The sequence below is a fragment of the Bos indicus genome, chromosome 29, assembly GCF_029378745.1.
Source record: "Bos indicus isolate NIAB-ARS_2022 breed Sahiwal x Tharparkar chromosome 29, NIAB-ARS_B.indTharparkar_mat_pri_1.0, whole genome shotgun sequence".
In the NCBI taxonomy this organism is placed as follows: domain Eukaryota; kingdom Metazoa; phylum Chordata; class Mammalia; order Artiodactyla; family Bovidae; genus Bos; species Bos indicus.
The window spans coordinates 28372223-28386618 of NC_091788.1; the positions used below are offsets into that span (position 1 = coordinate 28372223).

Below are 14396 nucleotides of genomic sequence, written 5' to 3' on the forward strand. Positions count from 1 at the left end.
GGTCATAACTTTCCTTCCAAGGAGTAAGCGTCTTTTAATTTCATGGCTGCAATCACCATCTGCAGTGATTTTGGAGCCCAGAAAAATTAAGTCAGCCACTGTTTCTACTGTTTCCCCATCTATTTGCCAGGAGGTGATGGGACCAGATGCCATGATCTTAGTTTTCTGAACTTTAAGTCAACTTTTTCACTCTCCACTTTCACTTTCATCAAGAGGATTTTTAGTTCCTCTTCACTTTCTGCCATAAGGGTGGTGTCATCTGCATATCTGAGGTGATTGATATTTCTCCCGGCAATCTTGATTCCAGCTTGTGCTTCTTCCAGCCCAGCATTTCTCATGATATACTCTAGATATAAGTTAAATAAGTAGGGTGACAATATACAGCCTTGACATAATCCCTTTCTTATTTGGAACCAGTCTGTTGTTCCATGTCCAGTTCTAACTGTTGCTTCCTGACCTGAATACAAATTTCTCAAGAGGCAGATCAGCTGGTCTGGTATTCCCATCTCTTTCAGAATATTAAACAGTTTATTGTGATCCACATAGTCAAAGGCTTTCGCATAGTCAATAAAGCAGAAATAGATGTTTTTCTGGAACTCTCTTGCTTTTTTGATGATCCAGCAGACGTTGGCAATTTGATCTCTGGTTCGCCTGCCTTTTCTAAAACCAGCTTCAACATCTGGAAGTTCACAGTTCACGTACTGCTGAAGCCTGGCTTGGAGAATTTTGAGCATTACGTTACTAGCGTGTGAGATGAGTGCAATTGTGCGGTAGTTTGAGCATTCTTTGGCATTACTTTTCTTTGGGATTGGAATGAAAACTGACCTTTTCCAGGCCTGTGGCCACTGCTGACTTTTCCTAATTTGCTGGCATATTGAGTGCAGCACTTTCACAGCATCATCTTTCAGGATTTAAAAGAGCTCAACTGGAATTCCACCATTTCCACTAGCTTTCTTCGCAGTGATGCTTCCTAAGGCCCACTTGAATTCACATTCCAGGATGTCTGTCTCTAGGTGAGTGATCACACCATCGTGATTATCTTGATCATGAAGCTCTTTTTTGTACAGTTCTTCTGTGTATTCTTGCCACCTCTTCTTAATATCTTCTGCTTCTGTTAGGTCCATACCATTTCTGTCCTTTATCGAGCCCATCTTTGCATGAAATGTTCCCTTGGTATCTCTAATTTTCTTGAAGAGATCTCTAGTCTTTCCCATTCTGTTGTTTTCCTCTCTTTCTTTGCATTGATCGCTGAGAAAGGCTTTCTTATCCCTCCATGCTATTCTTTGGAACTCTGCATTCAGATGCTTATATCTTTCCTTTTCTCCTTTGCTTTTTGCTTCTCTTCTTTTCACAGCTATTTGTAAGGCCTCCCAGGCAGCCATTTTGCTTTTTTGCATTTCTTTTCCATGGGGATGGTCTTCATCCCTGTCTCCTGTACAATGTCATGAACCTCCGTCCATAGTTCATTAGGCACTCTATCTATCATATGTAGTCCCTTAAATCTATTTCTCACTTCCACTGTATAATCATAAGGGATTTGATTTAGGTCATACCTGAATAGTCTAGTGGTTTTCCCTACTTTCTTCAATTTAAGTCTGAAATTGGCAATAAGGAGTTCATGATCTGAGCCACAGTCAGCTCCCGGTCTTGTTTTTGCTGACTGTATAGAGCTTCTCCATCTTTGGCTGAAAAGAATATAATCAATCTGATTTCGGTGTTGACCATCTGGTGATGTTCATGTATAGAGTCTTCTCTGCTGCTGCTGCTGCTGCTGCTAAGTCACTTCAGTTGTGTCCGACTCTGTGCGACCCCATAGATGGCAGCCCACCAGGCTCCCCCGTCCCTGGGATTCTCCAAGCAAGAACACTGGAGTGGGTTGCCATTTCCTTCTCCAATGCATGAAAGTGAAAAGTGAAAGTGAAGTCGCTCAGTCGTGTCCGACCCTCAGCGACCCCATGGACTGCAGCCTACCAGGCTCCTCCATCCATGGGATTTTCCAGGCAACAGTACTGGAGTGGGTGCCATTGTCTTCTCTGAGAGTCTTCTCTACTAACCCTGAAATAACTCTAAATTCTGACTCTCTTAGTCTTGAAATAATGTTGGAAATATTCCAATCAAGCATCTTTATAATCCTTTAAATAACAGAAGTTCTAATTCACTAGCCTGGGTCCCTCAGCTTCTACACGTAGCCATAGGAGTTACCATGCTTCACCTGCTATCTTGGACCTACACACTTGATACCCACACACCACATTTTTAACACAATTCTGTTGTCAGTTGGCCAGGATCAAGTTTAGCAAACATTTGTCTCCTACTCTTGTGAAGAAATGTACTATTCAAAACTTATATACTGAGAACTTTTATTAAATAACTGTAACTAGAGTCAGATTTTAATATACTGATATATCATACTTTCAAAATGAAATCTGCAAGGGCAACAAGGAAACAATGCAAGAACAAAGGGCACAGAGGAAAACGAAGCAGATTCAAATTCAAGGCCTGGATTCCAGTCCCAGCTGTGGCAACAGTTCTGTGGCCCTGGAAAACATATGTAATATTTCTAAGTCTCCAAGTCTGTTAAATGAGGAGACTAGATTAAATGGTTTATAAGACCCATTCAAGATTAAATGATCTATGATTGTAGAGCATATGCATAAAATAATATTAGAATATTCAGGGTGGATTAAGGGGCAGGGGAAATACATCGGAACCAAACACTCAGTGCTCACTCACTTCTGTCATGTCCAATTCTTTGCAACCCCATTGTCTGTAACCCAGCAGGCTCCTCTGTCCATGGGATTCTCTAGGCAAGAATACTGGAGTGGGCATTATCAGAGAAATGCAAATCAAAACCACAATGAGGTACCATCTAATACCAGTCAGAATGGATGCTATCAAAAAGTCTACAAACAATAAATGCTGGAGTAGGTGTGGAGAAAAGGGAACCCTCTTACACTGTTGGTTGGAATGCAAACTAGTACATCCACTACGGAGAACTGTGTGGTGATTCCTTAAAAAACTCGAAATAGAACTGCCTTATGACCCAGCAATCCTACTGCTGGGCATACACACCAAGGAAATCAGAATTGAAAGAGACACATGTACCCCAATGTTCATTGCAAAACTGTTTACAATAGCTAGGACATGGAAGCAACCTAGATATCCATCAGCAGATGAATGGATAAGAAAGCTGTGGTACATATACACAATGGAGTGTTACTCAGCCTTTAAAAAAAAGCACATTTGAGTCAGTTCTAATGAGGTGGATGAAATTGAAGCTTATTATACAGAATGAAGTAAGTCAGAAAGAGAAACACCAGTACAATATATTAATGCATATATGTGGAATTTAGAAACATGGTAACAACAACCCTGCATGTGAGACAGCAAAAGGACACAGATATAAAGAACAGATGTTTGGGCTCTGGGAGAAGGGAGGGTGGGAAGATTTGAGAAAATAGAATTGATGCATGTATATTACCATATTTGAAATAGATGATGAGTCCAAGTTCAATGCCTGAAACATGGCACTCAAAGTTGGTGTACTGGGACAACCCAGAGGGATGGGATGGGGAGGGAGGAGGGAGGGGGGATCAAGATGGGGGGACACATGTACACCTGTGGCTGATTCATGTCAATGTATGGCAAAAACCCACCATAATATTGTAAAGTAATTAGCCTCCAATTGAAATAAATAAATTCATTTTTTAAAAAGGAATACTGAAGTGGGTTGCCATGCCCTCCTCCGGGAGATCTAACGCATCTCTTATGTCTCCTGCATTGGCAGTTGTGTTCTTTACCACTAGTGCCACCTGGGAAGCCCGAAGTGAAAGTGTTAGTTGCACATCCAGACACAAAGACTTAAAGCTTTCCATACAAGAGAGAGGAAAGAATGGAACTTACACCCTTCGTTGAAAACACACACAAGCTAATAAATAAAATATTTTATCTACTTCTTCAAATACTACTCCTTTCTCAAGAAATTAATTTTCCCCAAGGTTTTCCTCAGGGCAGCTTTGACATCCTTGTTCCTCAAACTATATATCAGTGGATTTAACATGGGCACCACAATGGTATAGAACAGGGATGACACTTTCCCTTGGTCAAGGGGCAAAACGGAAGGTGGTTTGAGATACACAAAAGCCCCAGAACCAAAGAAAAGGAAAACCAGAATTATGTGGGAGCTGCAAGTACTGAAAGCTTTGGACCTGCCCTCAGTGGAGTGAATGCGGAGAATGCTGGAAAGGATTAGAGCATAAGAGATGGAGATGGTGACAATGACCATTCCAATAACAGTGGTCACATCTATGAAGACCACCAGTTCGTGCACAGAAGAGCTGTTGCAAGCCAGCTCAAGCAGAGGAGGGATATCACACAAGAAATGATTGATGAGGTTGTCAGCACAGAAGATCAGACTTGCTATGCTTCCTGTGTGGGCCATGGCCCCTGAAAACCCCATCACATACACACCCAACAAAAGCAGTAAACAGACCTTAGGAGACATGGTGACTGTGTACACCAGTGGCTTACAGATAGCCACATAGCGGTCATATGCCATCGCTGACAGGACCAAGGACTCAGAGATGACAAAGAAGCAGAAGAAAAACAGTTGAGTCAAACACCCTGCATGCAAGATGCTGTTCTTCTTTGAGACAAAACTCATCAGCATTTTGGGAGTGATGGTAGTGGAGTAACAGAAGTCTATTAAGGAGAGGTTGAAGAGGAAGAAGTACATGGGGGTGTGCAGGCGTGAGTTCAACCCAATCAGCATTATCAAGCCCAGGTTCCCCACTACAGTGACCACATAGAAACCTAGAAACAGGAGGAAGAGGGGGATCTGGAGTCCTGGCTGGTCTGTTAAGCCTGCAAGGATGAATTCTGTCACCGAAGAGTTCTCAGCTGCCATTCTCCCCTGGAGAAAACCCGGTCCATGGGGGAACGAAAAGAGAACCATTTTGAGAGAAACACCACTACCACCCTCCCAGTACCCACCTCCCATTCTTGAGAATGAAATCCACCAAGACATTTGAGATTTCGTGTGGAAGGAAGGTTTTTACCATTTGCTATGGATCTACCTTAATAGCTAAGTGACTTGACCTTCCAGAGAACAATAAAGAGGCTAGACTTTGCCTCCAGAGTGACCGCTGGCACTTCTACAAGAAGTAGACATATATTCATATTCCAGTTCATTCAAAAATAAGAGATGTCTTTTAGGTCTTTATGTCAGTCCATTTTCTGTGCCCTGTCTCTCCTACTTCTGTTTGACAATGGGGACTTTCCCTTGACTGGCAGAAGACACTGTGACTTCTCAGAGCTCCCACCTCTGGGTCAGTGTTGACAAACAAAGAAGGAGATCCCATATTTTTCCAGGATCTCCTGTCTCTAGTGGCTTTAGAGTTAATGATAATTGTTTCAAGCTAGCACTTATTTAAGTGGCTACTATGTGAGGCTGTGTACTAAGAGCTATGTGACAATACTATTATCCACATTTTGCAGATGAGAAAGCTGAGTTAAGTAACTTACCCAAAACTCAGCCCTAAAACTACTGAGCAGCCGCCAGAAGGTGAACTTGGGCAGTCTGACTCTCACAGTTTGCACTGGTAACCACCATGTTGCATGACTGACCAGGGCCAATCACGTACTCACCTTCCTTTAGTTTAGAGCTGTAAGGCCATACTCCACTGTCTCTTGTCCACAATTGTCCTGGGAAAGAAAATGACCATAGTGAATTGAAGATAGCTGCTTTGAGCTCAGAACTCTCTCCTCACAATCTGGTCTTAAGAATCAGAATCTCTGATTTATCTTGTATCTCATTCTGCTATGAAGAGCATGTTTCCAATTACTGGTTTACTCAAAACCCCTCCAGCTACAAGGAAGAAGGCTGTGCCTTTTCCTGACTAGTGGATAACAGGAGAATGGGGAGTTTTATTAGGATTGTAGATCTCAGTGACTTCATTATTCAGAGACTCCCTCAAGACCATTTCCTGAGAGATTACTTTCCCAGGGATAGAAATGTTTGTTTATACCCTTGATATTACTTGCTTTGGTTTTCATTTTTTGTTGTTGTTGTTTCTTCATTTTTTTATGATATTATACATGTTTTAATGCCATTCTCTTAAATCGTTCCCCCCTCCCCCACCTCTCCCACAGAGTCCAAAAGACTTCTATACATCTGTGTCTCTTTTATTGTCTCGCATACAGGGTTGTCATTACCATCTTTCTAAATTCCTTATATATGCGTTAGTATACTGTTTTGGTGTTTTTCTCTCTGGCTTACTTCACTCTGTATAATAGGCTCCAGTGTCATCCACCTCATTAGAACTGATTCAAATGTATTCTTTTTAATAGCTGAGTAATACTCCATTGTGTATATGTACCACGGCTTTCTCATCCATTCATCTGCTGATGGACATCTAGGTTGCTTCCATGTCCTGGCTATTATAAACAGTGCTGTGATGAACACTGGGGTACACGTGTCTCTTTCCCTTCTGGTTTCCTCAGTGTGTATGGCCAGCAGTGGGATTGCTGGGTCATATGGCAGTTCTATTTCCAGTTTTCTAAGGAATCTCCACACTGTTTTCCATAATGGCTGTACTAGTTTGCATTCCCACCAACAGTGTAATAGGGTTCCCTTTTCTCCACACCCTCTCCAGCATTTATTGCTTGTAGACTTTTGGATTGCAACCATTCTGACTGGCATGAAATGGTACCTCATTGTGGTTTTGAATTACATTTCTCTAATAATGAGTGATGTTGAGCATCTTTTCATGTGTTAGTTAACCATCTGTATGTCTTCTTTGGAAAAATGTCTACTTAGTTCTTTGGCCCATTTTTTGATTGGGTTGTTTATTTTTCTGGAATTGAGCTGTAGGAGTTGCTTGTATATTTTTGAGATTAGTTGTTTGTCAGTTGCTTCATTTGCTATTATTTTCTCCCATTCTGAAGGCTGTCTTTTCACCTTGCTTAGAGTTTCTTTTGTTGTGCAGAAGCTTTTAAGTTTAATTACATCCCATTTGTTTATTTTTGCTTTTTTCCCAATATTCTGGGAGGTGGGTCATAGAGGATCCTGCTGTGATGTATGTCGGAGAGTGTTTTGCCTATGTTCTCCTCTAAGACATTTATAGTTTCTGGTCTTATGTTTAGATCTTTAATCCATTTTGAGTTTATTTTTGCGTATGGTGTTAGAAAGTGTTCTAGCTTCATTGTTTTACAAGTGGTTGATCAATTTTCCCAGCACCACTTGTTAAAGAGATTGTCTTTTCTCCATTGTATATTCTTGCTCTTTTGTCGAAGATAAGATGTCCATAGGTGTGCGGATTTATCTCTGGGATTTCTATTTTGTTCCATTGATCTATATTTCTGTCTTTGTGCCAGTACCATACAGTCTTGATGACTATGGCTTTGTAGTAGAGCCTGAAGTCAGGCAGGTTGATTCCTCCAGTTCCATTCTTCTTTCTCAAGACTGCTTTGGCTATTCGAGGTTTTTTGTATTTCCACACAAATTGTGAAATTATTTGTTCTAGCTCTGTGAAAAAAACTGCTGGTAGCTTGATAGGGATTGCATTGAATCTATAGATTCCTTTGGGTAGTATACTCATTTTCACTATATTGATTCTTTCGATCCATGAACATGGTATATTTCTCCATCTATTAGTGTCTTCTTTGATTTCTTTCAACAGTGTTTTACAGTTTTCTATATATAGGCCTTTAGTTTCTTTAAGTAGATATATTCCTAAGTATTTTCTTCTTTTCATTGCAATGGTGAATGGAATTGTTTCCTTAATTTCTCTTTCTATTTTCTCATTATTGGTATATAGGAATGCAAAGGATTTCTGTGTGTTGATTTTATATCCTGCAACTTTACTATATTCTTTGATTAGCTCTAGTAATTTTCTGGTGGAGTCTTTAGGGTTTTCTATGTAGAGCATCATGTCATCTGCAAACAGTGAGTTTTACTTCTTCTTTTCCAATTTGGATTCCTTTCATTTCTTTTTCTGCTCTGATTGCTGTGGCCAAAACTTCCAAAACTATGTTGAAAAGTAGTGGTGAGAGTGGGCACCTTTGTCTTGGTCCTGACTTTAGGGGAAATGCTTTCAATTTTTCACCATTGAGGATAATGTTTGCTTTGGGTTTGTCATATATAGCTTTTATTATGTTGAAGTATTGCTTTGGTTTTTAGAGACAGTTTCTCTCAACAAACAGTTATCTGGTATAATTAAGAAAAAATCATTGGAAAAATGACTGTTATTACCATTTCTTGAATATCCATTACTGTGCCTGACAAAGACCCTTTACACTTTCTGGCTGCCAAGATTGAAAACATCATGCACATATATTCTATTTCTCATAATAATGATATTCGTTATTAAGGTAAGTTGCTCACAGAGACAATGTGTCTCAGAGCCCACATGCCTGGGTCTGTGTAAATTTAAGCCCGTATATATAATCACCTGATTAAACTTCCTCTTCTTGAGGGTCACTGGAATTCTTAAAGCAGAGTCCCTGCCTTCTGAAATCTGGCAATTTTGGGAAAAGTAACAAATAAATATGAAATGACTTTAATAAAAACAAGAATTATGTCAAGAAACAATTAACACTAAGAGCTATCTATTATAATTTAGAGTAAGATACGCTTTCCAGGTGGCTCAGACAGTAAAGAGTCCACCTGTAATGCAGGAAAACCAGGTTCAATCCCTGGATCAGGAAAATGTCCTGGAGAAAGAAATGGCAACCCACTCCAATATTCCCACCTGGTGATCCCATGGACAGAGGAGCCTAATGGGCTACAATCCCTGCAGTTGCAAAGAGTCAGACAAAACTGTGCAACTAACACTTTCACTTTTCACTTTCATTCAATAGTGTATTCATATTTCATTCATTCTGGGAATAACTGCACTGTCCAGCAAACAAGAAAGAAGATTTCTGTGATTCTCTGCCCTTATCTTCCCATAGGCTCTAAGTCTAGTGGTAGCAAAGGTTCCCTATCAAGCACTTCGTCTCAGCGTCTGTCAGAAGCAGCTTTTCTCTCAACTAAAACTCCCTTTGGCTGTCCCTACCTTCCACCCACTTGTAATCGAGTGCTCCTCTCTATTGACTTTCTAGCTTCTCCAATTCTGAGGCTGACTCCTCATAGATCAGATTCCCAATCCAGGGATATATCCAAATTTGTTCGTCCTCTTTAGTTTGCCTTTGTCTATTGTGTCTTCTACTTCTGAACATAAACTTCTGCCTTGTCAAAATTTTCATTAGATTAAAGCCTCGATGCACTGGTTTTGATGTTTTTACTGAATGATGTCAGATGATGCATGACTGTAGGTGAGATTTTCAAAGTTGAGGTGCTTTGGGAGAACCTATATATGGAAATTGATACAATCACTATGAAGGAAATTATGGAGATTCCTTAAGAAGCTAGGAATAAAACTATCCTATGACCCAGTAGTCCCAGCATTGATTTCCTTTAGGATTGACTGGCTTGATCTCCTTGCTGTCCAAGGGACTCTCAAGAGTCTTCTACAACACCACAATTCAGAAGCATCAGTCCTTCACCTCTCAGTCTTCTTTATGGTCCAGCTCTGACACCTATACATGACTACTGGAAAAACCATAGCTTTGACCAGACGGACCTTTCTTGGCAAAGTCATGTCTCTGCTTTTTAATATACTGTCTATGGTTGTCATAGTTTTTCTTCCAAGGAGGAAGTGTCTTAATTTCAAGGCTGCAGTCACCATCTCAGTGATTTTGGGAGCTCAAGGAAATAAAGTCTGTCACTGTTTGCATTGTTTCTCCATCTATTTGTCATGAAGTGATGGGACCAGATGCCGATCACTCAGCTATAAAAGAAACAAAATTGTGTCAGTTGTAGTGATCTGGGTGAACCTAGAGTCTGCCAAACAGAGTGAGGTAAGCCAAAAAGGGAAAATATATATACTATATTACTGCATATGTATACATGGAATCTAGAGAAATGGTACTGATGAACCTATCTGCAGGGAAAGAATAGATGCAGATGTAGAGTGTGGACTTGTTGAACAGTGAGGGAAGGAGCGGGTGGGATGAACTGAGAGAGTGGGACTGCCATGTGTACACTACTGTGTGTAAGCAGACAGCTAGGGGGAGGCTCCTGTAGAGCACGAGGGGCTCAGCTCAGTGCTCTGTGATGACCTAGAGGGGTCGATGGGGGATGTGGGAGGGAGCCCCTTGGGAGGGGATATATGTATACATATGGCTGATTCATGTTGTTGTATAGCAGGAATTAACACAGCATTGTAAAGCAATTATCCTTCAATTAAAAAATTTAAAAGGAAACTTACCACAGAAATAATGAAAGAATTTGGTTATGGAGCTTCCTCAGGGCTCATCTTTGTTACAAGTAACACCTCAAGGGTCTTCAAAACAAATTTTTATCTTAAGCTTTACATTTCAAGAACAAATGTACTATTTTACAAAGAAAATCTCCCTGTGCAGTGCTATAAAATCTACAATTTCCCAAGGATGAAAGATAAATCAAGATTATGAAGTGAACTGACATAAAAAGGGGATTAACAAGGGGAAAAAACTGACATCATCTCAAGTCCAAAGTGTGTGGCTTAATATGCTGGAGCAGGGAGATGATTCTTAACACAATAAATATCTCCATGGACAAGAAAAAGTGTTTCTAAAAACAGAAGTATTAGACAAATAGAAAACAAAGATTGAAGGGATTAAATGCAATTTATAGACCTTTCAGTTCAGTTCACTTCAGTCGCTCAGTCGTCTCCGGCTCTTTGCGACCCCATGAATCACAGCACGCCAGGCCTCCCTGTCTATCACCAACTCCCTGAGTTCACTCAGACTCACGTCCATTGAGTCAGTGATGCCATCCAGCTATCTCATCCTCTGTTGTCCCCTTCTCCTCCTGCCATCCCTCCCAGCATCAGTCTTTTCCAATGAGACCTGTACTGAAAATGAAAGCCACACTTTTTCTCTAAAAAGTGTTTCAGAACTTTACAAAGCCTTTTCCCAACAACTTTATTCTGGTGGCTAGCTCACATCTAGAAGGGATGTGTTGCTGTGGAAGGAGCCAAATCTAATTGTACTGAGTCTTCTGCCTTGAACTAATCCTGGCTGTACTGCCTTGACCAAGATGCTAAGTTCTCTTTGCTGGTGTTCCCCTCTCTACAGCATGGCAACAGTTAAAACTGATTTGTCTGTGTCACAGTATCGTTCATGAATTACATCAGATATTTTAAACCAGGTGGATATTCTGATGTCCTGTTTACTTGATACCATTGAGAACTTCATTTTCAAGACACTTTAACTTTCCACCTTTCCTTCAACTTCTCCCCACTTATTTTCATTCTCCTTCAAGGTTCCTTATTCACCTGTCCATGAATGTTAATGACAACAGATCCTCAACTTCTTTCCTCTTGTCCTACTCACTTTTTCTGAGCCATCTCATCCACTTGCTCACAATGAATGAATTCAAAGTCCAATCTATATTTCTAGCTGGGATTTTACACCTATAACACCAGCTACCCACCGCACATCTCCACCTGAATGCCCCATAGACATGTGGGTCATCCACTGGGGTTTGCTCCTGAGTCTGCCCTGGAGGACTTGGGTTTGCCGCTGTGAGGGCCAGGTGTGGAGGTGATGCAGCTGCTTGGGTCGCAGGCGGTCTGGCAGCACCAGGTACTCAGGGGCACTGGCGGCTAGGGCTGCAGGAAATATAGTGCTCTAGAATGGTATGGCAACCAGTATTGGCCAATACGCTCCAATATTCTTGTCTGGAGAACCCACTCCCTGACAGAGAAGCCTGGCAGGACACAGTCTACAGGGTTGCAAAGAGTCGGACATGACCAAAGTGACCCTGCATGCATAGACACAAGACTTTTTGCCTGTGGCAGCTCTGCCCCAGTGAAAGTTGAGTGTGAAGGTGGTGCAGCTGCTTGGCTCTCAGGGACCCTGGCGAGGCCAAGTGTGCAGGGACGCAGAGTGCCTCCCCTGCAGGGGTTATGGCCCTATCAGGGTCTTTTCGAGCCTCTTGGAGCTGACGACCAGAAGGCCTCTTTGGCAAGTCTTTCTCTGTAGCTCCACCCTCATGCACTTAGAGGGTTCCCTTCCCTGGGATCCTTTTCTTTTGTTTGGCACATCAGGCACATACAACGGCCCCCCGAATGGTGTCATACTCAGTAGATCGGTGCATCAGGCACTTAAAGGAGCACCCTGGGTGGGGTCCTACTCTGAAGTTCAGTGCCTCAGGCATTTGATGGGCAAGTCTCTCTATTGTTTAGCTGCCAATGCTGGCATGTGGGGGAAGAGAGACTATGGTGATGGCTCCACCCCTTACATGTGACTCAGCAATATAGCCTTGCTTCCATGGCTACCTGGCTTTCCTCCACAGGCACTTCCAACCACAATTTCCTCCCTCACATTCTATCGATCCGTCTCTCTGCAGTCAACAGCACCTCTCACCCTGGGATTGCTCCACACTCCCTAAACTCCAGATCCCAGCCACTGCACCTTCCAGAGGACCAGCGTGCCTGTCCAGAATATGTAGGGTCGTGTCAAGGACTGTCTGATTCTCATTCTATTTAGGCTGCCACAGATCAGCTGTTTCACTCTCAGCCTTAAATGTTTCTCTTCTGACTCGGACAATTGCCCCAATGTGGGGATTGGACCCCTGCTTCAGTTTCCCCACCCACTGAGGGCAGGTCCAACCTTACTAACACTTCTGTTTTTCCCCCTAGTTCCTTCAGCCTACTGAGTTTTGTTCAAATATAGCACAATTGCACTCATCTCACACGTTAGTAAAGTAATGCTCAAAATTCTCCAAGCCAGGCTTCAGCAGTACGTGAACCGTGAACTTCCAGATATTCAAGCTCGTTTTAGAAAAGGCAGAGGAACCAGAGATCAAATTGCCAACGTCTGCTGGATCATCAAAAAAGCAAGAGAGTTCCAGAAAAACATCTATTTCTGCTTTATTGACTATGCCAAAGCCTTTGACTGTGTGGATCACAATAAACTGTGGAAAATTCTTCAAGAGATGGGAATACCAGACCACCTGACCTGCCTCTTGAGAAACCTGTATGCAGGTCAGAAAGCAACAGTTAAAACTGGACATGCAACACCAGACTGGTTCCAAATAGGAAAAGGAGCACGTCAAGGCTGTATATTGTCACCATGCTTATTTAACTTATATGCAGAGTACATCATGAGAAACGCAGGGCTGGAAGAAACACTAGCTGAAATCAAGATTGCCGGGAGAAATACCAATCACCTCAGATATGCAGATGACACCACCCTATGGCAGAAAGTGAAGAGGAACTAAAAAGCCTCTTGATGAAATTGAAAGAGGAGAATGAAAAAGTTGGCTTAAAGCTCAACATTCAGAAAATGAAGATCATGGCATCTGGTCCCACCACTTCATGGGAAATAGATGGCAAAACAGTGGAAATAGTGTCAGACTTTGTTTTTCTGGGCTCCAAAATTACTGCAGATGGTGATTGCAGCCATGAAATTAAAAGATGCTTACTCCTTGGAAGGAAAGTTATGACCAACCTAGACAGCATATTCAAAAGCAGGGACATTACTTTGCCAACAAAGGTCCATCTAGTCAAGGATCTGGTTTTTGCAGTGGTCATGTATAGATGTGAGAGTTGGACAGTAGAGAAAGCTGAGCTCTGAAAAATTCATGCTTTTGAACTGTGGTGTTGGAGAAGACTCTTGAGAGTCCCTTGGACTGCAAGGAGATCCAAACAGTCCATTCTAAAGGACATCAGTCCTGGGTGTTCTTTGGAAGGAGTGATGCTGAAGCTGAAACTCCAATACTTTGGCCACCTCATGCAAAGAGTTGACTCCTTGGAAAAGACTCTGATGCTGGGAGGGATTGGGGGCAGGAGGAGAACGGGATAACAGAGGATGAGATGGCTGGATGGCATCACCGACTCGATGGATGTGAGTTTGAGTGAACTCCGGGAGTTGGTGATGGACAGGGAAACCTGGCGTGCTGCGATTCATGGGGTCGCAAAGAGTCCTACACGACTGAGCGACTGAACTGAACTGAACTGAACTGAGTTTTGCGTGGTTCTGTATATCTTTTCCACATGTCAGGTACCCCTGTCCGCTGTCAGCTAGTGTTCTGCATGCACGTATGTGTCTGAAGGTGTGTTCCTGATGTACCCATGGAGCGAGATGTACTCCATGTCCAGCTACTCCTCCGCCATCTTGTTTTCCTTCTGTATATCTTCTTTGATGATGTATCTTCCAAGGTCTGAGAGATGAGTTGTTTTCAAGGTTTTGGGGAATGGCAGGATGGACAGGTAGAATACAAGAGTATTTTTAGGACAGTGAAACAACTTGTATGTCACTATAAATGTTTATATATATATATATATATATATATATATATATATTGC

The 14396-nt window shown here is 41.9% G+C and overlaps 1 protein-coding gene across 1 annotated transcript; it reads right to left on the reverse strand.

Annotated features, from left to right (window-relative positions):
* Positions 1-3964: 3964 nt before the first annotated feature.
* LOC109554067 (olfactory receptor 8B12-like) lies at positions 3965-4906 on the reverse strand. The gene has a single exon (XM_019954366.2). It carries the CDS (start codon positions 4904-4906, stop codon positions 3965-3967), a length of 942 nt encoding a protein of 313 aa, XP_019809925.2.
* Between the last annotated feature and the right edge of the window lie 9490 nt (positions 4907-14396).